General features: G+C 40.1%; 1 protein-coding gene across 5 annotated transcripts in view; it reads right to left on the bottom strand.

Annotated features, from left to right (window-relative positions):
• Positions 1 to 3,300: 3,300 nt before the first annotated feature.
• Positions 3,301 to 25,773, bottom strand: part of LOC110962325 (sodium/calcium exchanger 1-like) — a 129,427-nt gene continuing 106,954 nt past the window's right edge. For 2 of the 5 annotated variants that reach the window (XM_022210259.2, XM_051943685.1), the window contains exons 12-16: positions 24,308 to 24,414; positions 18,603 to 18,727; positions 16,461 to 16,560; positions 15,581 to 15,853; positions 3,301 to 9,852 (exon numbers count right to left, since the gene is read on the bottom strand). In XM_022210259.2, the coding sequence (XP_022065951.2) occupies positions 9,473 to 9,852; positions 15,581 to 15,853; positions 16,461 to 16,560; positions 18,603 to 18,727; positions 24,308 to 24,414 (985 nt within the window). In that variant the 3' untranslated portion in view covers positions 3,301 to 9,472. The remainder of the gene's footprint in view (positions 9,853 to 15,580; positions 15,854 to 16,460; positions 16,561 to 18,602; positions 18,728 to 24,307; positions 24,415 to 25,773) is intronic. The other 3 variants (XR_002596428.2, XR_002596427.2, XR_002596426.2) reach the window with 3 other exon arrangements.

Here is a 25,773-nt window from a genome sequence, read left to right as displayed (position 1 = left end):
ATAGCAGCTTTTTTGAGATTAGTTTAGAACATTTTCAACATTTGGATCTGAGCATATCCATATTTTATCCAAAAAACCTCTAAAGAATTTTCTTTTCAAGTGTTCAGAGACTGCTTTGGCATGCATAAAAAGGTTTGCTTAAGGTTTGGAAATTCCTTCCAATGAGGAATTCTAAAGATTTAGTATTAGAATTTCACAAAGTTGGGGCAAAAATTAAAGCAGAAGGCAGCAAAGATATTCTGACTTAGTTCTCAGTGCAGATTTTGCTTCAAAGAACCGTCATCTCCCATAATACAGTAGCTATTTGGTTTCACCTCCCATGCATGGTTCACATTTTTCCAACTCCTTGTCACCACTTTGTAACACAGATTTTCTTTTTTCCTTCAACCCAAGTTGACATAATCCTGGTCATATCAGTACGACATCACCAGTTCTCTTCCTCTGGGCAGCTTCCCAAAGATCCACAGGCGAACATCAGTAAGTTCCCCTTTAATCAAATATTGAATGAGGCCACTTTGAGGTCTGCCAGCGCCAAATGGAAGAAAAACTAATAATTAGATCTAGGAGTCACAGATATCTGCAGAGCTGCATAAACTGAATTATGCAGAACAAATGATTAATCCTGTCAGAAATCAAACATCCAGACTGAGAATAACAAGTGCTGCTCAGGCAGATAGTTTATTGAGTGATTCCTTCTCTTTCTTTGGTTTATGAAGTGGTCCCGTTGCTGGCAGCATCTCCATGTCACACTTTCACATTGGAACTTGGGTGTTCAGTTCTGTTCATGTGATTCATGTTCTTCTAATCATGCATGCATCATTTTGTGGTCGTGCTGTAGCTGTCGAGGCTGAAAATGAAGATCTAAGAGAAGCCAAACATCAGAATACTCTATTTTGCCAAACATTTGCTCACACCGAGGAGATTTCCTCTGATTGATTCTTCAAACAAAGTGTGATTTCTAATTACAGAACTGTTTCAGACACAGAGACTAGCACAGAAAAATATGAATTCTTGTTTTCAAAGTGGAAATGAAAGGAACATTTTTAGCAAAAGAAATTAGGCTTCAATTAGATTTGTCATTATTGGTTTTTGCAGGGGCTGCACAGTGAAGTAGTGGTTAGCACTTTCGCCTTGCAGCAAGAAGATCCTGGTTCAAATCCCGGCCTGGGCCTGGGATCTTTCTGCATGGAGTTTGCATGTTCTCCCTGTGCATGTGTGGGTTTTCTACGGGTACTCCGTCTTCCTCCCACAGTCCCAAAATATGCTGAGGTTAATTGGTTACTCTAAATATCCCGTAGGTGTGAATGTGAGTGTGATTGTTCATCTGTATATGTAGCCCTGTGACAGACTGGTGACCTGTCCAGGGACCCTAGTGAGGATAAAGCGGTGTATAGAAAATGAATGGTTTTTGCAGCCATTTCACTGCTTATCCAAGAAGCTGCTTCAGTTCTGACTAATGGGGAGTCACAGATGTATATCCATCCATCCAATATCTACACACTGCTTGATCCTCGTTAGGGTCGTGGAGGGACGGGAGTCTATCCCAGCTGACTTTGGGTGAAGGCAGGGGGACACCCTGGACAAGTCGCTAGTTTATCACAGAGACAATCACACTCACATTCACACCTACGGTCAGTTTAGAGTCACCAATTAACCTCAGCATGTTTTCGGACTGTGGGAGGAAGCCGGAGTGCCCGGAGAAAACCCACAGAGAGAGAACATGCATTAAAAGTACCTGATAAGTGGTGTCATAGATGACTCCTCTGTTCAACAATGTCAGACATGTCAGAGCTGAAGAAGCCTCTTGGATGAGAAGTTAATCATCAAGGACCAAAAAGAGTTGAGCTGCCTTCAACAAAAGCTCTCAGGATGAATATATTGCTGAAAATATACTCTTACATTAAGCTAACTATCAGGACATATCTCTGCTTTGACTTCCTCCTTACCTCTTTCAGCAGCTTTCTTACAGCTCAGTGTATGTTCAATTTCCTAATCGTGCAGTATCAGTTTAAAGACAAAAGTAATGTTTTACGGAGAACTTGCTAAAAATCCTCAGTATGAGCATGGCATTACAGTGACAGATGTTGGAACTTAGCACTGCTGTGCCCGAGTACTGCCTCACAGATTCCCAAAAAACATCTTCACAGATCTTTTTCTAATATGAAACTTCAGCGGGTAACAAATCAAGAGGCGAAGCTGACGTATTATTTTGTCTGAGCCGAGATATATGCCGATATAAATAAGAAATGTGATGCTGAAAGTACAACAACTACTTGATCTGGCTGGCTTGGGTCTTCATACATCTGAACTTCTGGATGTAGTCAGGAACTCCTTCAGGGGGAGGATGGAGCTCCTCAGCATCTCCATGTCTGGAGGTGGGATTCAAGTAGCTTATGTTGATGGGCCACTTGATTGAAGGAGGCTGTTGGATTGATAGTCCACTTGGTTGTGACATACATATTGCTTCCCATAATCAGGCTGAGACTTTGCACTCACTAAGATGTCTTTCTTGAGTTCACAAATACATTACAGCACTGTGAAACTCTCTTTTTTTTAGGAAGTTGGGGTCAGAGACAGATGCCACTGGAGCAGATGGGTTTAAAGACCTTGCTCTAGGGCCTAACAGCGGTAGCTTAGTTGCACTGGAAATGGAAACCCCAATGTTCTGATCAGTAACTCAACATCTAAACCTGTGAAAATTGAATTTTTGTGGCGTTGAACCTCTGGGGGTCTTCTGTGGGCGTCGGGTACCAGGATGTTGGTTGTGGGTCCTTTGGGTCCTGTTGGCTGGGATCCATGGATTGGACGTGTTTCAGGGCATCCCCCTGACATTCCATCTCCATCCAGGTCTAGGGAGACCTCCATGAAGGTCTAGGGAGTTTGGTAGCCAGTTTAACAACTTCAGCGCTTGAGCGTGGCAGGCAGGGTGCATTCTGTTGACTGGAGAAGTCTGTGGCATTAGGAAGCATACTGGTCTGCAAAAAGAAGTTTAGATAGGTAGGAGGCTGTCCATTCACTTCACCTGTCAGTGTTTTCTTCTAATGTTTTGGCTGATCATTGTATAGGTGTGCTGGCTGGATGTTCAATCTGTTTCAAACCTCCACCAGAAACCCAAATACAAACTGGTGCTGCTGCTTGTTTTCCAACAGTCTAATAATTTCAGTGCAAATGTAATTACACGCTGCAGTCCATTTGCTAATTGCCAGGCATTTAGTAAAATAAACATCTTAATTCTGAAAAATACCCCCCCCGACCTTAACCGAGTTAAAACCCTCCATCAGTAGAAACGATATGACGCGCTTCTGAGCATTTGCCAGTCAAGTTTTATTTCATCTTTGAGAAAAAAAAGAGAAAGAGATTAGTTTGGTCTTTGTAAACATCTATATCGTTTTTCATATCATGTCATTTTCAGCATTGAAAAATACTTTACTCTTTACTACGACAGTTTCCAACATCAAGACTGTATTCAGAATGAGTTTAATTCATGCATCGACACACTCATGGACGGAATGATATGAAGAAATGCACACGTCCACACACACCCTCAACACACCCACCCACACACCCACACACACACACACACACACACACTAAAAAGGATAAGAGCACACTCATTGTAGTTTGTTACTATTCTAAGTTGTTCTACTCTTTGAGGGATTTTTTTTGTCCTTTTACAAAACAAATCACCAGAACAACATGAAAACAAATGCAACAAAAAGTACAATAAGGTAATAATAATAATAATAAAATGAATGAAAAAAATTAAATACCAGATATTTTTTATCAAAAGCACTTTGTGACCTCATAAATAGGGTTGCATGAGTATAAAGTGAAAAATATATAAATATTTATAAGGTAGAGAGTGGCTAACGTAGAGGTGGGAAGAAAAGAAGGTAGAAAACAAAGAAAATACACACTGGTTAATACATAGTGGTCTGAAACACACACACTGGAGATGTTTCCAAATTAGAATGGTGGCAAAGCACATAAATGTAAATTAATTTTGTTCTTTATGAACTATTTAGGAATTACTTGTACCAAATTCTTTATATATATAGATAAATCCAAACATTTCCAAAAAGCACACAACTGCCTTACAGTGTCTTCTTCAGATGCTCCAAAAAAAGTAAGACATTAAAAAAGAAACAGTTCTATGAATAAATACAGACAAAATATGTAATGTAACCATGAAGAAACGGTGAGAAAACACATTTCTAACATTCACATCAGTATTGTGAAATTTTCTTTTATAATTTCAATGACACAAAGTAGAAAGTCAAGCAGGATGGATCCCGTTGTATGATTGGCTATCCATTCTGTCAACCAGCCAATCAGAGAGTAGAGTTCAGAAATAGGAGGAGCTTTACGTTCCCATCGATTTTCTTCAATGAAAATGTAAGAAGTAGAGTTTCAGAGCGATGAGTAACATTCAGAATTTTGCCAATTTTGGATTACTTTGCGATTTCACTAATATGTTTTGTCTGCATTTATCCATGGTATTATTATTATTAATAATGTCTTTGTGAATTAGTTGCCGAACAGTTTTCATTCAGAAAAATTGTGAAAAGGGTGTAACAACAATGCCACCAGCTTCAAGGTGTACTCAAACAAATACTTTCACAAATATTCTTTCCATCATGAAGTCATTTTCTCTCACCTCAAACACACACAGCAAATTATACAGGAAATAAACACATTTCAGTTTCTTCTCAGGCCACAACTGTAGATATTTTCTCATTTTAAGTGTTACATTTTCCTCACAGTTCTATTTATAGATGCTGTCAGCGGCAGAGAAAAAGCGTGTGTGTAGCTTCGTCGACTGATTTCTGTATCGATCCTCTGCACATGTGCGTGAATTAGCATTAATCTGCACACGTGTTTACATGCAGCCAACCGGCCAATCAGGATACGAGGAGGCAGAGACCTTAACGGTACCGATCCAAACACACTCTTTATCAAGCAAAGTGCCACCATCTATTCCCAGCCTCGATTGACAGCCAGATCTATTATATATCTAATCTTATTTGACGGGTACACACACAAACACACACACACACACTAGACGGGGAATCCAATTTCCAGGTCTTTTTCTTTTTTACTGTGGGTCAGGTTGGCATTCGAATTCATTAATCTAGCATATGGGACTCAGCCAGGGACACACAGGGCAAGCCCTCGTAAGGAGATTAGAACACCGACCCACACACACAAACACACACACAAAGGCACAAATACACAGTGGAAACACATGCAAACGAAGGGGAGGCACGGGGGAGAAACAAAGCAAAAGAGAAAAACTTGACGTGTTGAACTTTTCCCCAGAGAGAGAAAAACCAAACTACACTGTCACATTCACTGGAAGGAAGGCAAGCACACACAAAGGGGGAATTGTTAGATGACGCACACATGATGCCTCGCACACACCGGCAACAGTCAAGAAGACAACGGCTAGCAGCTAGATGGTCGCTAAGCAACAGGCAAAAAGACTAAAAATATGGTTGCATTTCTTTGCTCACTAATAAAGCATGCACACGCAGCCGTCCTCCAGCGAGGCTTATCAGCCTTTAAAAAGCCTCGATTTCTAAATGCGGCCCAGCGTTTTTGTGTTCCTGTGGCGTCAGCAGCACTATTATCCTGCCCACTCATTCTTAAACTGCTACGGAAGGCTCAGTCATTGAGGAAAAGAGAGTTTGGCCCAGCTGGCGTCCTGCAGAGTCAACCGGCTCATGACCTCTGTCTGCCTTCCTGCAGGAAAGACTGGAGCAGGTAATGAAAAGGATCCGGAGTTTCGGTGGCGTGACAGTTATCCAAACGGTGTCAGCGAGCGGTCGGGCCTGAAGCTACAGCCGAGGACACCGAGGTCATGTCCGGTCCAGTTTGGGGCAAAATCTGGCTCCGACTGAAATATAAATATTGGATAAACCGCCAGAAAAGATATGAACCCTGAATGATTCGTGGATTCGTAGTGCTGAAAGAAGCCGTTAGTAACTGGACGTTGATCTCATCTGCAGTTAAGTCATCTCAACCCGATTGCTGCCATTTCCAACACTCAAATCTGATTCGCATCAATTTCCATTCCACGTCCAAAGATCTGCACAGAAATCAGGAAAAAAACGCTTTTAATTCCTCAAACTGCTTGAAAATGTTTGCATTTTAAAGTTATCATCACACAAAGCAGTTTTGAGGTATTTTTACTCACTGTGGGCTCATTTTTCACTGTAATAAGAAGTCCTGCCCCTCTATGGAACCAGCACAACCATGACTAGAAGTAGAGAGAAGTTAGAAATGTCTTCTGTGCAGCATAACAGCTATAACGCCATTAATCACAGAAAAAGAAACAGACAGTTGAATTTTTTTGATGACCACTAGCGGACAAAAACTGCACAAAAACTACCTAATACAGACTACTCCTATGTAAACACAGCCTGCAGTTCAGCCGAGAAGTCACACAATTATTTGTATTCATCACATATGGCTTCATGGACTGCTGGACTGTTTAAATGAGACCCATAGAAAAAGTGATTTTAAGAACATATGATTTTAGGCTTAGATTTAGTTGAGTTTTTTGACGGGACAGGATGTCACAGATGAGTGGTTCAAAGACCATCGGAAAGTTAAAAAAGCACAATAATTATCTCTGCTTTGACAGTTCCTGGCTCTGATAAATGAGAAAATTTTGGCAATTTTTAACATTCAACAGGCCTTTTGGTGCTAATTTGCTCAAATAACAATTTAGTTTTTTTATTACTCGCTGAAATTTTCCAAGGACGATGGACTTTGAGGAGACTGAAGGACTCGACATGACCTCAGTTTTTTTTTTTTGACTCCTAACACATTGAACTGTCCTTGGCCAAAACACTAAAACCCTCCGAGCTCCAGGGTGCCTGCTCTATGAAGTGGAAACTCAGCAATCATGTCTTAATTCCAGACAGCAATGGTAAATATTAGCAGCCAGAAAATATCCCTTTGAAACAGGCCGAGAGCAACGTGGCAGGAGGCCAAGCTCTTTCTATCAATGAACCTCTGGCTGGAAAACAGCTGTTTGAAGCTTCGACTGCTGCTTTCACTGACCCTCTACAGTCGAAGTTTGGAATATGTCATTTCCACTTTATAGCCGTCGGAAAGCGAAAGGGAACTGGTGTGGCACCGAAAATGTCACATTAGAGGGAAAAGCTAACAAAACGGCATTTTACCCCGCAGAGAAATGTCCCCCAGCTCCAAATCAATCACTTAAATCCCTTTTTTACAAGCACCGACCTTGTTCAGGCGACATCAGAGGCTTTTCCTTTGTGAAGCCTGCGCTTACATGGGGGCTGAAAGCGGCGGCTAATTCGTCCATATTTAACAAAGGGGGGATGCTGGGCAGGTAAATTGCTGTTTTCAGGCCGGTTTTTCACTTTGGAGGACAACAAAAAGCCAAATTATTGTTTTCTCTCAGGAGGATTCTCCTTGAAGTTCACAATCAGCGCGGTGGGCAGCTGAGAGGAAAGCGGCTCGGTTCCTGCGGAGCTCCTCTTTCTATACTATTGTTAACAAGGGGAATGCATTCAATAATAATCTACACTGACAAGCCATATGCCGTCCCTTCTGTCCAGTTTCAGTCCAGCCTGCGGGCAGGACAGCAGTAATGACACCACATAACGCTAATCTGGGCTTCAACACTCAGACAAAACAGCTGATTTTTTTTACATGATATATGGCGTAATATTCTCATTTCGAGCTATTCTGGCTTCACTTCCACACACACCATGCCTGAGTCAACAAACATTGCACAAAAACTAAATAAATAGCACAGTTTTTCTCATAAAAGATGTCAGATCATTTAGCCGTAGTGTGAACACTCATCGATTTGCCAGTTTTTACCGACTCCAGGAAACAGCTTGTGGAGGATTTGTGAGTAAAACTGAAAATGAACTGAACTCTACCTGTGAAGTGACAACGTTCGTCTATTAAATCTTTGGATAACAGAGACTTGTGTGGTTTTTATGTCCTTGCGTACACAGAAACTGATGCAGAACAGTCGTGATATTTCAAAGCTGCCGTACATTTCCTTCACAGCGTCCGACTCTTTCGTGGATCTTTCTCTTTTATATCTCCACAGTTTTCCGTACGAAGAGGGGAGCTCAACATAAACGAAATACCAATGTTTTCTCACACACATCGATAAAAGTTTCTTATATTATCATGTACATTTAGAAACACTGGGTATGGTCACAGTCTTGATTTGTCATGAACAACGCTGTCATCGTCGTCCTCAAAGAAAGTCAGTCCTTCATTCTGATCGGTCCTTCTCGTGTCTAAGTCTCTTGGCGGTGCGTAACTTGCTGCTTGGCCGCAGTGTAAACGGTGCACTTCACCATATTTAGTGCACAATGCTGCTGCACTGCAACAAAATCACCCGTTTAGAGGTGGAAAACGTTCTACTCCAACATCTGGACCCCTCTTTTCTTCATCTCTTCATGTTGTTGTTGTTGTTTTACTTTTTTTTACAATTGCACGGTAACAACATCAACACGTGACGCCATTGAAGAGTTGTAGAAAAAAAAATAGCGCTGGGTCGGGGAGGAACAAGGGAAAAGGACTCGGGATTGGCTCAATCGAAAAAAAGAGGACCAGTTGGTGGCGACTACGGCATTTTCATTATCACAACTTTGAGACGATTCCTACGGGGGGGGAGATAAAAGTAAGGCAAGAGGGAGGGACGGGGGAGAGTATGTTCGCAGGGATAGAAGTGTACAGGTTGTGTAGATGTGTTAGAAGGTGGAGGGACTCGCTTTGCACAGTGTATCCAGGAAGGAAAACAAAGGTGGTCAGTTTTCATCTCGCCTGCAAGGTGGTGAGAATCAAGTGTGTGTGTGTGTGTGTGTGTGTGTGTGTGTGTGTGTGTGTGTGTGCATTTGGGGGAAAAAATGTAGAAGTAATAAGTCACTGATAGTGTTAGAGTTCAAAGGTTATGACAGGAGGATTCACCGTTGCCATGACGATAGTGTGAAGATGGAGAGAGTGAGAGAGGGAGTCAGGAGGGGATGCTGTCCTTCTATTCTTCTTCTCTTGCCTGTTTTTTTCCTCTGTTCTCTCAGATTTTCTCTTTTCTTCCTTTCTCAGGTTTTCTCTGACTTCTTTTCTCCTCTGATCATCTTCCCTCCTGCTTTTTTATCAACTATTAAACTGTTGAGGATAGAAGTTGATCTTTAGCTCTAGAAAATGTGTTTATGGTGGAAGTTTCCTCCTCGCTGGATGGATGGAGAGTAAGAAAAGGACACCAATGTCGAGGATTAGTTTGGACATCATTGGAGAGTTTTAGTGTCAAATGAGACTCATCTTTCAAGAAAAACGAGAAAAAACATCCAGTGAAAAGCTTAAACACATCAGTGCACCTTTGCTCCGACCTCCCTGAAGACTCGCCCTTTCTCTCTCTCTCTCTCTCTCCACATCTTGGCAGTAGGTCTCTCTCCCTCTTCTCCCCCCTCTCCATTTAAAACCCTGGTATATGGCAGTAGGCCTCCAGTGAAGCCAGCAGGATGTAAATGAGCCACAGCGAGACGAACATCAGCGACGTTAGCAGCTTGCAAGTCCGCGGCCCGCCCAGCTCGCCGCCGGCCACCGCCGCCCGCCGCCGGTACAGCAGCGTGAGCACGCACACCACGGCCAGGATGGTGAAGAGGGTGACGGAGAAGGCCAGGCTGCCCGGATCCACCTTGAAAGGCTTCCCCTTGGAGCGCCAGGCGACGGCGGCGATGGTCCACGCCACGCCGATGCCCAGAAACACGTTGACGGCGTTGGAGCCGGTGACGTTGCCGATGGAGGCGTCGGCGTACTGGTCCTGGATGGCGGCGACTTTGCTGGCAAATGTGTCTGGATGAGAGAGAAAAAAAAGTTTTACATACATGCAGTGAAGCTTCATCATCCCTTTAAAACTTTCTTTTATCTTTTCAGAATCTCCTCTCATCCCTACAAGTAAACACTTCAAACAGCAGAGGAAAAAAAAATCAACGCAGGAACATAAAAACAAGACAAAAGTAACTCAAGCGGAGGTAAAAACTAAACAATGAGAATCATATGGATGTTTTTCTCAATGTCTTTCTCTCAAGCTACTGATGGAACAACCTGGAGGTTCCATCCAGTGTAAAAACACCCACACAGCTCAAACATGCAAACAGAAGCCTGTACGCAAAGAGAAACAACACAGAAGCACAGAGGTGTTGGGTAATATATGCAAACGCAAGAAACCAATTTGTGTAAAAGAAAACAATTAAACATTTAAGGTGCGCCTGTTTGACAGAGATGGAAAGAAACGACTTGAATGAAGAGAAAATGCTGGAGGAAGGAAATACTGAGAGGAACCGAAGAGAATTAACGTCTGGACGCCAAATATAGCAGATTTACATACAACCTGCTTATCAAGACGACTGAAGTAAAAGGTGATTGAGACTTTAGATGGAAATTCAGTCTTCATTCTTATTCTCTGTCAAAGCCACAAGGCGGCCTTTGGTGTTAGCTCTAAGTCAACAAATCAACACAGATTTTCCAGTTTTAAAGAGATTCACAGAAGGAGGTTGCAGTAGTGGACTTTTAATCTTGTGTCAGACCTTTGTTCTTTTACTTAGTCTTGTTGTTTGATTTCGGTAAAAATGCATCCTTTCAAAACAATAACCACAAAATTTATGATCCCTGAAAAGAAGCAACATCAGCTGAGATAGTTGGCTACAGATGCGTGGCGTCTACTCTGACGTTTAGAGAGTTTAATAATCTGTAGGACACCACTGTGTGTTGAAAAATGACACTAAAGAGTATCCATAGAGTCCTGACCAAGCACTGGGAATGAGAACAGGTTAGTTTTTCTCATAACCTCCAGTTCTGACTATGGGTCAGGCTAATCTGGACATGGACTCGCCTCCTTTATGGCAGAACGTTGAAAAACACAACTAAGAAAACAACATATTGAAAAAGCTTCCCAAATAAACACATATCTCAGCTTATCTTCCCAGATTTGCCTTTCCACCTGCATACATAAGATCTACTTCTGTGTTTACAAGTGTGAAGATTTAACAGGAGAAGTGGTAGCAGATGTGATACTTCTTTAATCTAAACCATCTTTTTGCAGTGGGAGGTGATCCAGTGAGCTGTCATGAAGACAACTGTGAGTCGTTCCTGTTTGTTGACTGACCAGAAAGCAGAGCGCACAGACGAGGAGTTGGATCAAATGTGCGAAGACAGACAAAGGCAGGAAAGGACTTAAGAATCTGGTGGTGCTCCTGTGGCCAAAGCTCTCCACAGCTGACCGAGGACGAAAGCTTCAGTGCACAGAGTGAAGATCCAGATGTGTGCACAGAGAAGAGCGATTTAAGCTACTGCAAACAGTCAAAGACGAGCTTAAAATGTATGTGAAAAGCATTTGTCTTCCATCCTATATCTCTACAACAGGCATGGAATTATCTATTTTTTTCTGTAAGTCACTTGGTTTATGTAATTTTTCCATCCATTTTCTAAAAAAATAAATACAAACATGACTTGCATTTTTTCCCCTCAGCAGATTTCTGAGTCTTGCTGTAATCCTTTGCTGTACACTGGCATCAGCATGTGCAAAAACCCAAAGCACTGAATGCTGGAAAATGCTGGAGGTGTTCACAAGCGAGCTCCTTGGTGCTGAATTTGAGGAGAAATTGGATGAAAAGCGTGGAGGCTCTACAACTGGGTTGGCAGGAAACACCAGGGAAAAACAGCTGCCAGTTATTGTATGCCTACCGCGGATTATTTCTATTTTTAGACCGGGCTGGTAAAATGAGCCGCAATTCCCATTTGAATGTCAGCAAGATTAGTTTAAAATCATATCCCAACAACTATCCTACAAAGTTTATTGGGAGATGGATGAATTGTAATCCTGTTGGTGGCAGATCACACAAAAAGAAGAGAGAAGTCTGTGTGTGTTGACACATGAGCAGGTGACGTTGTGGATCTGAATCGTCAAACTTCGCATTATTGCCTCCAAATAAAAGCAGCACAGACTCTCTACTAACAAACACCGGCAACAAAGAAGATGATCAGACGCGAAGGAAGAATCTCGCTGCATCATGTACTGTGCATTATCATATTTCTCTCCAAATCAGCGGCGAAAAACACTCAAAGGGTCAATTCATCCAAAATACATGAAAAAAACAACATTTCTCACTTCACTTTAATGGTATTTCGTCATTGTTATAGGTTTTAGGTCTTTAAATTAACCATTGGGGGATTTATTGACCATCTACATCTGATAATGCACCGTATAGATGAAGTGGAGGTTGCCACCGTGACTTTGGTGACAAGAGGCTGAAGCTGGAGAGGAGCAAGGGGTGGTCGACTGAGAACTGACCGAGCCTCTATACATCTATATATCAGATTAATTAGCATTCATCAGGATGCTAATTTTGCCCACTGAAAAATTGGCTTAACTAAATGTACTAAAAAATGAGCACTTGACTCCTTAGAATGTCTTTAAAAATAATCCAAGATGTTTACAATTGGCTAAATGATCCAAATAACCATCATAAACTGAACATACATTGTACACAAACACAAAAACAGGCAAAATCCAGATTGTGCATGTAATTCAAACATGCCGTGAAAAACACTGCTACACCTCTATCCTGACTGCCACGTTGCAGTCGTGACTTTATTGTGTATTTTACTCTAAATTGGGACCATATTTGACAAGACAAACATCACGCTGCATCAAAGAAGACTCGAAACTAGTGATTGAGACCATAGATTCGTTTTTAAAATGTTTACCGAGGCAGCAAATCAAATGAGAAGTAGCTCGATTTTCTGATAGACTTCTACAGAATCTGACTTCAGGAGTCGCCCCCCAGTGGCTGTTAAAAGAATGCAGGTTTATAACTCCCACACCTACATGCTATGTCATTCTTTTAGGTCCAGTTTATGCAGCTAGCTTAATGCTAGTCATGGTGAATGTGTGTAAATCTACAGGAGTCACGACAGCAAACAAACTGGACCGAAAAAATCTCCAATTATAGGAGCATTACCAGGATTAGTAATGTAATTTTTCAATCTGAAATTGTAATTCCTGACACTTTTTACAAAATCAAGATGTCACTAAGTAATGTGTTACTTCTTCACATCCTGAAAGCAGAAACTTACTAAAAACAGAGAAATGGTCATGAAATTGCCCAAAATTGTGGATAAGATCAAGACAGAAGACAACTCGATACAGAATTGCACTTGAAACAGACACGATAGATTTAGATACAAGTAAATTTATTTTAAAAGAAATTTAAGGCAAAGTAACAACCCTTAACTATCAGCAAACAAGTCAGCTGAACACAATGCCAAACAATAATGAAGGGAAACAGTCAAAAACCAGAATGAGACACCAGTGGAGAAGTCCAGACTCTCGCAGTTTGTGCAGAAACAACATTTTAAACCGTCTGAATACAAATCTGTGGATCTCTGCAAGACTTGTTCACCACCAACGCAGACATCAAACACCACTCGCTATTTAAATGGCTCACATGGTTACAAATGAGCTCCATAAACCTCTTAAACGGCCGGAAGCGTTTTGCAGAGCGCAGCTTTCAAACCGAGCGCCCGATCAGCGCTCGCCCTCTAATTGCCTGAATCTGCAAATTCGGTGTAAATTGGCCTGAGTAATCCTCGAGTGTGTCTCCGATGTAATAATGCAGAAATGCTTTTATGAATCCAGAGGAGGAGTGATGGGCGAGAAACCAGAGAGCAGACGAGTGTTTCTAACAAGTTTTAAAGGGATCACTATCGCACACGGTCACTGGAGGCAGCGAACACTCCCAGTGGAAGTTATAATGACCTGCTGGGCTCAGAAAACACACACTTTCACCCACGCACAAACACCTGGGCTCCACAACACACACAGGTCAGGATGATGGATGACACAATAGCAAAAACACAACATCCAATAAGAGGAGGGAAGAGAGAGGGGAGTGAGGTAACACCGAGTCAGAATAACAAATTGAGCGGGAGCGTAACGGAGGAGTGAGCTGGAATACGAGGAGGAAAGCGATAAAACAAAGCCCTCAGAAACGGGAAAATTGAAAAGCCAACAAATTAGCAGTGAGGCGTTTTGTGACAGAAGCTGATAATGGATATCAAATTCTACGTTTACAGCTTCCAGTCCCAGCATAACGCAGCCGTTGAAGGAACTGATTCAAACGCTACTTTCCAGAGCCGCTGAAGCTATCGCCGAGCAGAGTGGCAAAGGAGCTGTTTCTATGAATCACCGAGGGGCAACAATAAACTGACTGCTAAGAGGAATGAGGGGGGAACTGAATTAACCCTCCTGTTGTCTTCATTTATGGGCACCAAAAAAATCCAGTTTCCTAGTCTGAATTTTTTTTTAAGCAAAAATTTTCCCAATTTCTGAAAATATACAAAACCTTCAGGAAGAAAATTGCAATAATTCCTGAAAAGTTTTCCTTAAAAAATTATTTTAAAAAAATCTCCCAAATTTGGCAAGAAAATTCTTGTAAATATTTTCAAAAAATGAGTAAAAATCATCCAAAAAAAATTCCTAAAAATATCTAAAGTGATTACATATATATCAGCAAAACGTAATTTTTTAAAGAACATTCACAAAAAAATCAATCAAAATCCAGTGGATTTTGCTGGATTTTGGTTGATTTTTTTGTGAATGTTCTTAAACATTTTTTGTAACATTTCTTTCTCTTTTTCCACAAAAAAAATGTCAAAAATATCCCAGAAATATTGAAAATTTGGACATCAGAAATTTCACTGTGAAAACAGTTTTTTTCCCACATCCTTTAGGGTGGCTAAAGGCTTGTGAGGTAAAATAAAAAATATAATAATAATATATACTTAAAATACACTACTAATTTAATAATAAAATATAGAAATGCACTACTAACAATAATAATAGTTACACCACTACTACTACTACTACTAATAATAATCTTAACCATGTTCCTCATGTAAAAAATATTTCAACTTTATTTGTCGCTGACAAAAGACCTTAAAAACTAAATAAAATCTCGTTTACCAGGTAGAAATGAACAGTGGAAACAGTACACAGCTTTAACAGAACTGCACTGGGCCACTGCGTGTTATTTTTATTTTAAAAAAACGAATGCTTGTGGATGTGAGGAGGAGGAGAATAATGTGAATTTGGTCCAAAATGTCTATGATAAGAAATAATAATAATAAAAATCTATTCCCATTAATATATAAATTCCCATTTACATTCTGTTTTGAGACGTCCTGAGGGAAACCATCAAGATGTCAGCATCAGTGACAGCTCATGAGGTAAAAATAACTCCTGTGATATTATTATTGAGTTTTCTGGCAAAAAGTTCTTCAACCTCACTAGTTGGCTGAATGCTGAACTCTCTGGGTTCTGCGTTGTTTGCATTTGTTTGCATCCTTTCACATCTCTGGCTACAAGCACTTCTGTAGGCTCTGTGCAAACAAGAGTGGATCACTTTTGATGCTGAGGGAGAAAGTAAAGAGGAGCCCAGAACTGAATAACTCATTTGGAGCGTCTTTCTTCTTTGTTTAAATCAGAATGATGTATTTGTTTACAGCACATCAGCTTCCTCACCTGGCACCGACGTTCCCAGCGCCACGAACACCACCGCCGTCACCGAGTCCTTCAGGCCTATCGTGCAGCCGAAGTGCGACGCCAGATCTCCGGTGACGGCCGTCAGGACGCCGATGAGCGATATGGAGACGATGAAGCAGGCCCAGCCGTTCCAGTACTCGGTGGGCGGCACGAAGGCGAACAGAACCTTCCAGAAGACGGTGAGGAAGTGCATGATGTAGTCGAAGCAGGACGGCAGACGCTCCTCGCCGCTCTCCTCCTCGTCGTCGTCTCCTTCAGGTGATTAAAAGAGCAAAAATAGAAGATACAAAAAAAATCAGCAGGAGACACAAAAATGACACATTTACAGGGATACAGATGAACTTTAGCTGCAACATTTTACTTGAACAAGAGTTTGTTATTGTTTTATATAAAATTTCAAAAATACTTTAAAAGTTTCCCTTAAGAGTTTTCTAAAGTGATTAAATATTTATCAGTAAAATTTCTAATATTTTCTGAATATTCACAAAAAATCAACCAAAATCCAGTGAATTTCGCTGGATTTTGGTTGATTTTTTTGTGAATGTTCTTAAGAAACATTTTCAACATTTGTTTTTTTTTCCCGCCAAAAAATGTTCAAAGATTTCCCAGAAACTATTGAAAATATGAAGTTTCACTGTGAAAATAGATATTTTTCCACATTTTCAAACTTTAAAATGAGCCAATTTCAACCTGCAGGACGACACGAGGGTTAAAAGGGTCTGAAGAAAACGCTGATGCAAAGAAACGCTCCCTCTCATCATCCGTCACGTTTTTCGAAATGAAGTCGAGAAACACGTCGAGCAAAACCGCCGTTCATAAATCAAACGGCGCCGTATATTATGGTGTGTTTGTGTTTTACCTGCGCTAACAGTCACAGCGCTGACAAACTGCTCCCTCCAGCTGCTGCTTCCCACCACCAAGGCCAGGTTGGTCTTCTTGATCAGCTTATCTACTGTACTCTACACACACACACACACACAAAAAGCAAACATGGAAGCGCATACAGACCAGGCAGAAGAGGAAAAGACACAACCCTCAAGCTGTTAATTCACTCGCAGGGACACAGAAAGAGGGAAAATGCTGATTTTCAAGCCTTTCAATTGAAACCCACGCTGCAGAGATACATTTAAAGTGAGGTTTCTAGGTCTGGGATGTGCTAATTAATACGATGCAGAGAAAGTGGCTGTGATGCTCCTCTTGGAATCTAGGAAAAACCTTAAGGCATCGCTGGTTGGATTTTTCGGTTTAAAGCAGCGAGGAAGAATAATAATAAAAGATGCAGCTACAGAGCAGCAGTCGCTATCAGCTGACAGGGCTTTGAGGAGATCCTGCACGGTTTACTAGCTACTAGGCGGCGTGAGAAGGAAAACTTTAGCAGACTCAATTAGAGAACTCACAACAATAGTCCACGTGTGAGGGTGAAAATTAAAGATTTACAGAGTACGAAGAGCGGCATTTCAGTTCAGTACAGCGAGAGATTGAAGCTCTGCATGCATTAGAAGGACGGCTAACCTGCTCAGCGCGCCAAACAAGAGTATTTACTGCTCTCTGCACGCACACACACACACACACACACAAAATGACACAAATGGACAAATTAACACACGAAATCTGTGAACAAACAAACAAATACGACAAATCACAGATGAGAGGAAAATTAACTGAATGGAAAGACAGTGCATGAAGACACACAACTCTAGTTTGTCGTGTTTCTTGTTCTGAACACAAGCAAAGTCAAGTTGTTTGCATTAATACATTTCTGAATTACAATCGATTGCAATTACAAAGGCACTCCTCAGAGTGTAAAACATTTACTGAATGACTAGGCCAATGTGTTTTCTAAGTTGTGGGATGAATTATGGAAAGAAAACATGTTGGAAATTGGGCAGCCAGGTTGCAAGAGAAAATAATAATGTTAAAATAACTGTAAAAATGGCCAAAATAACGGAAAATACATGTAGCATGAGGATATTTTTAGCCGATTGAAAAACGCTAAAACTCTAATTTTATGTGATGTGGACATTTTTTTTACAGTTTTGACCTGTTATTTATTTTTACATATAAAGTTGTTGTTTTTTCTCTGTGGTTTTACTAGATATTATCTGTAATTTAACAAATCAGAAAAAAAAATCTTTAAATTAACAGTTTAAGAATTTTTTTTTTACCATTTTACTCTTATTTTCGCTGATTTAAACGCACTAAAACTCTGTAATTTCATGCTAAAACTATCTTTAAAAAATACAGAAAAATACACGTTTGATGTAGACATAATTTGCAGTTTTGGTTTGCTACATTTTTCACAGTCAACATGTAAATTAATTTTTTCTGTGATTTTATGTATTACATTGAATAATCTACGGAAAACAGTTTATAAAATTTATTAGTATTTTTTACCTCTTTCAAACTCATAACTTTTCTTTATAAAATAATAGCAAATATCTGGAAAATAACAATATATTTGCCAATTTAGATCCAGTAAAACATGTAAATTTAGCTTTTCAATTTTACAAAATATTATTTCTAATTTAAAAAACTGGAAATCTGCAAAATAGCTAAAGTAAAAAGTAAGCAGTAAACTTTTTTTTTATAAATTACATTTAAAACTGTACTTTTTCTCAGTGTATCTGCAACTTTCTTTCTTTCTTTTCAGCCCTGTTTCATACTGAAGTAAGCTGACAGCTCACTTTGAATTAATGACTTCTCGTCTTTTGCAGGTCTGCTATTAAAATGACAATCATCTCAGCAGAGAGCCCATTACTCTACATGCGTCCATTACATGCTAACAAGACGACTCAATTAACCTCTGCACCGAGGCAGCTGACAGTCACTTTAAATCACTTTAGACTATATTTGCTTTAGGTTTCAATTAAATAAAAACACTTTTTAGGTGATATTTCATGTAGCTGACGTACAATCTAACTGACAAAAAAAAAGGTGAGGACAACATTCCCATGAAGCTGTTCTAGTGATAAAGGCTCTAAACACACATAAAGGCTCTTACCTTGAACTCGTAGGACTCTTCTATGACCACCTCTACCTGTGTGTGCTCGCCCAGACTGGGACATCCCATCTTGGCCACTTCCTCCTCCTCTGCTCCCACCAGTGGCTTGTTCTCATTGGAGTCACCTGGAGAAACCATAGAGATGAGCAGATTTAATACAGCAAAGGTTGCAACATATATAAGTACCACATGAACTTACATTTCTGTCCGTTTATAGCAGTAAATAAGGTCAGTGCTGGTGCATACTGAGGTTTGGTGCTCAATATTCACTCACATCTTTCAGTTTCGGTGGAAATTCAGTATCGACTGTATGAATCCTTGCACTAGTTTGTGACATTTTGTAAAAACACTGAAAAATAAGTGGGCACAAAACCCTTCAATTCAAAAATGCTACATATGAGTATCTAACAGGGTTGAAAATGACTTAAAGACCCCATATTCTGCACATTTACATATTTAGAATTATATTTTTGGAGTTTAAAACCCCACTTCTCGTGTCGTACATTGTTGTAGCACCTTTCCGTACTCTTCGCTCACTTTTAGCTCCTATCCAGTCTGTTCTGGCCCGAACAAAAGCAAGGCATTATGGGTAACGTACCAAAATAATGTAGCTCTAACACAAGTGGCTCTAGTGGTAAAATACTGTCAAACTGCAAGGAGGCAATTATTTGTTTGATGGCCAAACTAGCCGCTAAGTAGCGTTATGCAAATGTGTTACATGATGATGTCATTAAGTAACAACAGGAGAGTCTAGACTTCCACGATGCATTTTTAGGCAGGTAAGAATTTTCTGTAGGAGAAGGGTTTAAACGCTCAAATAAGCAGTCATATAATACGCTAAAAAAGAGAAGGAGAGAGGAAAAAAGCATCATATGGGCTCTAATTATAAAAAAATATATGCAGAAATAAACAAGCAAATAATATAACATGAATACATATACATAAATGTAGTTTTATTAAGGCTATTTGGGTTTTTACATGCATTTGAAGATCAGCATGTTTGGATTATTTGCTTGTATCTGGAACCAGCTTTCAAAATAAACAGAGAGATGCAGAAATAAAGAAAGAACTGGAGAAATAGCCTGCCATAAAGTCGTGAAGATGTAGAAATAAACCCAAGACATCTTATTCATTTTGTCCTTTTTTCATTACCAGAACGTATAAATTTTTTAAATGAATTCTATTATTTATTCCTGCATTGATTATGTATTTATACTCGAGTCATTTTTTGTCCTCCACAGTTCCATGTTAATGTAATTATGTCCAAGTCTGCCTACAGCTGTGGGTCAAAGGTTTGATGGAAGGTCTGAAGTGAAGAATTCAGCTCCTTCCGCTTTCAAAAATTTATTAGAAGCCACTCAGAAATACTCCGGTATGTTCACTAATGCACCAGATCGTGTTGAATAATTTTTACATTTCAAATGACAAATCCCTGCAGAGACACTCCAACTCATCTGCTTCACCTCATTTGAACAGAGTTTTGAAATTCGTACCGATCTTACACTCCTCTGAAAACTTCCAAGGAGCCCATTTCACTCCAGGTCACAGTTCATGTGGAAAAACAGAATAAAAACCTGTCATAATTCATCTTTGTTGTTTAATGCGGAGGGACAAGTTCTGCCCGTTTCATTCACTGCGCTTACTGATCACATGACGACATTTGTGAAGAATTAAGAGGAAAATCCATAAAAAAAATTAGAAATCTGACAGCAAAAGTGCCAGGAAAATATGGAAGAAAAAAGTTGAATCCTGTGAAGTAAACAAACTGTAAAAATAGTGAAAATGACTTGAAATATCTGTTGAATAATTATATATTTTCAGCTGATTTAAATGTAGTTAAAGGGTGTAATTTAGTTGTCATGCATCATCAAAAAAAGTAAGTAAATTTTAATAAACTGCTGATTTTTGATGTGGACGTAATGTGCAAATGAAGACCTTTTTCTGTGAGTGTTCTAGTTATCTGTAATTTAACAAAACAGGGAATTTTATACAAAAAAAATGTGAAAAATGATGTTTTATTTAACAAGACTGAAAAAATTATGCTTTTAAACATTTTTAATCTGTAAATTTTTTTAACATTTCCCTGTTATGTTACAGATTTTCCTTATTTGGTTAAATTACAGATAATATTTAGTAAAACATGAGGAAAAAGCATTCATTAAATGTGTCTACATCAAAAATCTGTATTTTCACAAATAGCTTGTTCTTTCATAATGTTTGACTGTAAAACTACTTGTTTTTCTGTATTTAAAGCAGCTAAAATATCATTTTTCACAGATATTTGCTGTAATTCTCACCCAGGCGTGAACTAACCGTGACGTCACCTGTTAGTTTCAACGGCGAGAAAATAAAGCCCGGATTTTGCCACTTCCTGGTCGCCGTTTTGGATTTTTTGGAGCCAGTGACGTAAAAAAGCATCAAACAGGCTGGACCGGAGAGCAACCCGGGGCAGGACCAGTCTATGGGACTGTCTATCAAGTATAGCCACGCCCCCTGACTCCACCCACTTTAACGATTTATTTAAAATTCAGTATTGATTTATTTAAGATCGGCCACCTGATCTCTCATTTTGACCATGAAAACTAGCGGGAAAAAAATCCTGAGCTGTAGAAAATCAGTCTATCACATTTTGTTTTTTCCAAAAATGAATTGAGGTCTATGGAGCAAAAGCTTTTTGGCGCCAACCCTAGCGGACGGCGAGATATTGCAAGTTTTTGACACTTCCGGGTTGGCTTCAATTCTGGAGCCAGATGCTACGTCCACTATATATACAGTCTATGTTCTCACCATTTTGCAGTTTTTGAGTATTACAGTGTTCCACCATTTTTTGCTTTTCACCCTTGCTGCAAGATTCTCACTGTTTTAAGACAGATTTTTTTTTTTAAACAATGTAAGAAACTAATGAAACCCTGCCCTCATGCTGACATCTCCATACAGTACTGTTCAGCCTTCATATATGCATTATTCAGTTTTTTCATAGCTTTTAATTTGGCCGTGGGAGCGTGCACTATTACGGAGATCTCATTTCTCTTGTGACAGAATATAATGTAAATGCTAATATTCAAACACTGATGTGCCGCATGGGAAATCCACGCTGTCAAGCATCGCGTGCTGCTACAAATATGAATCCCCACAAGGAATTTAGATTTTCTCTGACCTTTCTATGTTCCCATTACCATACGTTGCTCCATACTTCCCCCTCTTTCATCCATATGATCCTCTTCACATCCAGTCATTAACTGAGCTGTGATCAGAGTTGCCCAGCTGTAATTGAAAAGCCGTGTGCAGTATATATGTGCACGTAGAGTGTGTGTGACTGTCAGTCTGCTCGCTCTGTGACGGCCTCAAGAAGCCAATTACATCCCTCCATAATGAAACATGCCGCAGGCTGTTGGCTCTTCATGTCTGACATCTGCACTGTGGACCTGAAGTCTACCAGGAGCGACTCTGTGGGTGTTCAGAGCGATAAAAGAGGCTTCAGTTTTTGACTGTGATCCGTTTGATTCGGTTCCATAAGACAAGACGGCTGTAGGAAGCGGATGAGGGAAACCTGTCAGGATGGAAGTGGCTTAAACCTCCCTCCTGACTGTTAACCCTGTGAGCCCTCAGCTAATCTGAAGGTAAAATCATTCATACTATTGCTTCTTTTTTTCCCAGAACAGCTCAGGCTATTTAGATCTTCCATCCTTTAATATAACATTTCCAGATTTTCTTTTAAAATATATGCCTTTATAACAAAGAAAAGACTATTTTGCATCATGAAACTGTTGTATTTTTTCCACCCTGAAATGCTATCAGTAGGGACGCCTTTGCATAACAGATTAACAAAGATTGATAAATATATTCCAGAACTATCTGAACCATGATGGTGGATTTGACAGTAGAAGCTCCAAAGCAACGCTCCTCCTCCACTGATAACTTCCAGAAAAACTCCAACACATACCTGTTTTCAGTGGATTTTAACTGCTCTTAATGGCGTAAATAGTTCATATTGATTTTAGAAATTGATCTTAAAAGTTGCTGTCGTTTGCTGCCTGTTGAAGTATTTTACTGTGTCTATATATTTATACTTCACATGGACAGTTATGTTTTTATATTGTCTGTCTGCACATCACTTTGCTGTCTGATAAAATGGACAACCATTTGGTCAACTCAACTTGTTTTCAAACGTGATGCATAAATAGATTTGATTTGTTTGGCCTTAACGTTGGGGAAAAAAATATAAATATGTATACCAACCAACCAACCATGAGTAATTTAAATAAGAAAAATGGGTGTTGAGATTGATGCAAAGCTGTATGCAGGTTGTAAATTTGATCAAAATTCCCTCACAGACATGACACTATACAACAGATGCAATTTTGCACACCCGTACTATTTGTATTTATACTTTACATTTTGTATTCTATTCTTTATATACATTTAGATTTTTTTTTTACACTATGGGGCTCTAAGGAATGGCATTTCAATGTCTCTGTATGTACCATACACGTAGAGATACTGACAATAAAGTTCACTTTTGCTTTAATTAGCAGTGCTGGAAAGGTTATTCACTGTGTGTTTAATTTGATTTGTAGATTGCCTCAACCCAATGAGAGCAACTAAACCAAGAAGAAGGGATGTGAATGAGAAACATTAGACTTTAAGAAACAACAACAGCCCCATTAGTTGCTCTCTTGAGCTGAAAACAAGCTCCAAATTCCAATTCTAACGTGATGAGGCTGGTGGTCTGTAATGGACAAAGTGAAAGTCTGTCCAGATGATGGTGTGAGATGACGTTACAGCGAATACTGAGGGAAACAACAGAACGTACGCATCAGGTTTAAAAGCGAATGATCCAACAGAATGAACTACTGACACCGCTGGTAGTGAGGCTGAAGGGAGAGCGGGATGAATCTATATGGTGCCAAATCCTTTAATTGACTAACTGATAAGCAATAAACTTAACAGGATTCTTTAGTATTTTGTAGAGATTTGATGTGCAAACTGCAGTTAGACGGCCCTGAGAAGCCACTACAGACAGAAGTGGAACAAAGTTAAATGAGACAAATAAAAGTGGAAAAAAAGGATCAATGAAAGCCGGTATTTTCTTCTTCTTGTAAAGTTTTAACGGAGCGGATTTTATTTCAACAGAAGTAAAAGAGCAGAGGAGGCCAAGCTGCAGAAATTACTTATTGACTTTCAGCTTCGGTTCTCTTTAGCCTCCAGTCACCTGCCGCAGATTAGCCGTCTGTCTGCTGTAATGAGCCTTTTAAATGTTCCACCAAAGCTCCTCACATTAAACGTTTGAGATTCTTGGATTTCTGAGCTCTTCAGTGGATTTGGAAAGGACAGGACGAAGGGAAGAAGCTGGAAGGAAACAACTACAGAAGCTCTCTGGCTATTTATACACTGTAAACACGAAACCTCTTTATGGTAATGAAGTGGACCCAAAACCGATGAGGCCCAGTTATTATTCCTGCCCCGCCTCTGACAAGGACGCCATTATTTCAGAAACACCTCACAGCTCAGGGCAGGTGTTTGTCAAATCCTCCTCGAGCCGCGTCCTCAGTGGTTCAAAGTAAAATGTTTCCTCGGTTAATCTGAGTTTAGATGGGAGGCTTTAGGTAATCAATGCAGGCGTGACCCTGTTTCTGAGCGACAGATGTGGCCTAAATAAAGACAAATAAATTCTGTCTGTCTGTCCTTGATCCTGCTTCACCCACCGTGTTTCTGCCCAATCTCCAGCAGAACCGGCTCTCCCAGCTCGATGGTGAACGTCTTGTTCTTCTCGTACTCTTCGTCATCGATGATTTTCACCTCGATTATCTTCCTGTTGAAAAACAAAAGAGAAAGACAAGACTCGGTGAGCGTGTTCGACATTAATTACCCGTTTAGTTTTATGTGCTGGAGGTCGGTTCTGCTGCTCCAACACAAAAACGGCGACATGAGGACGGACTGCTACATTTAGGATGCATCAAGATACAAAAACGACTGGGTTTGCCCTCCTCTGATTCCTCCTGCTGAAGAACATGAAGGCTGAAGCCCAGGTTGACGTTCCTCAGCCGCTAACTTCGCCCCAGGCCCCGATAAAAATGCTCTCCAGCTGACAGTGATGCAACGTGCAGCACATCCGCCGTTTTCAATTAGCAGCAGCCGGTGGAGAGTCCCAAACTGCAGCGCAAAGAGTTTCGAGGTGACGCGTGCAGCAATCAAACTTTAACAAGGAAACTGAAAAAAAAAAGTGTGTGTGGGGAGATTTAAAAATAGCAATGTGCAAAACAGGAGCAGCATCTTAGACTAAAAAGGTTGATAAGACGTGCTTCCTAACACTTCTCTGGGTGTATCCAGAAACAGAACACTGCTTATTTTAATCTATGATGAACTAAAAGAACAACAGATCTGAGAAAATGCCATTTTCAAGCCCATGTACTTCAGAGTGAACAGCTCTGTAAATCACAGTCTGCAAAGGTAAAGTTCAGTACTAATGCAGGAAGTACAAGGCTTGGTTGTAACAGGTGGATTGTAAATGTGAGTTCGAAGAAGAAAACTGATTATACTGAAGCTACCATGTGGAATTTCATGATAAAGGTAACCATCATACTCACTAAAACACACCAGATGCACCTCAGGTTGAACAAATGTACTGAATGGATTTCCTTCACCATAAATATATTGGCACTATTGTGAATATTTTAAACCACACAGTGTGTGCATCTGCAGATTTGGTTAAAAGATGAAAGAAATGACGAATGTGAGGAATGTATGAGTAAAAACGTGGTGGTGAGAGCATCAGACTGCTCTTACTCTAATGGAAATACGATGCCACTGTTCTGGTTGTAATGCAAACCCCAAAATGTTGAGCATCTAATTCCAACTTCTGTCACATCTCTGGGTTGTAGCTGTAGACCAACTCACCACTGACAATCCTCAACATGTTTGTGCAGAATCTGATGTTTGCTGTCTGTAACTTAAAGATCCACGGTGAAACTGCGCTCCAAACATGGCCAGAGCACTGACAGCAGTGCATGGGTGGAATTTAAACGAGGTACAGTTGTTTGTCTTCTATTGCCGTCTCTTATCCCTTCCAATTTTGGTTGCAAATGTCCTGCTTCTCTCTCTGCTCTGCTCCCTCATGTTCTGTCTAGCAGGTTGACATTTATTTTACACTCCTCAGTATCTCCGTGCAAAT

This window comes from Acanthochromis polyacanthus, chromosome 23 (genome assembly GCF_021347895.1).
Source record: "Acanthochromis polyacanthus isolate Apoly-LR-REF ecotype Palm Island chromosome 23, KAUST_Apoly_ChrSc, whole genome shotgun sequence".
In the NCBI taxonomy this organism is placed as follows: Eukaryota; Metazoa; Chordata; class Actinopteri; family Pomacentridae; genus Acanthochromis; species Acanthochromis polyacanthus.
Note: the sequence above shows the minus strand (reverse complement) of the source record. Positions and strands in the feature narration are given on the sequence as shown.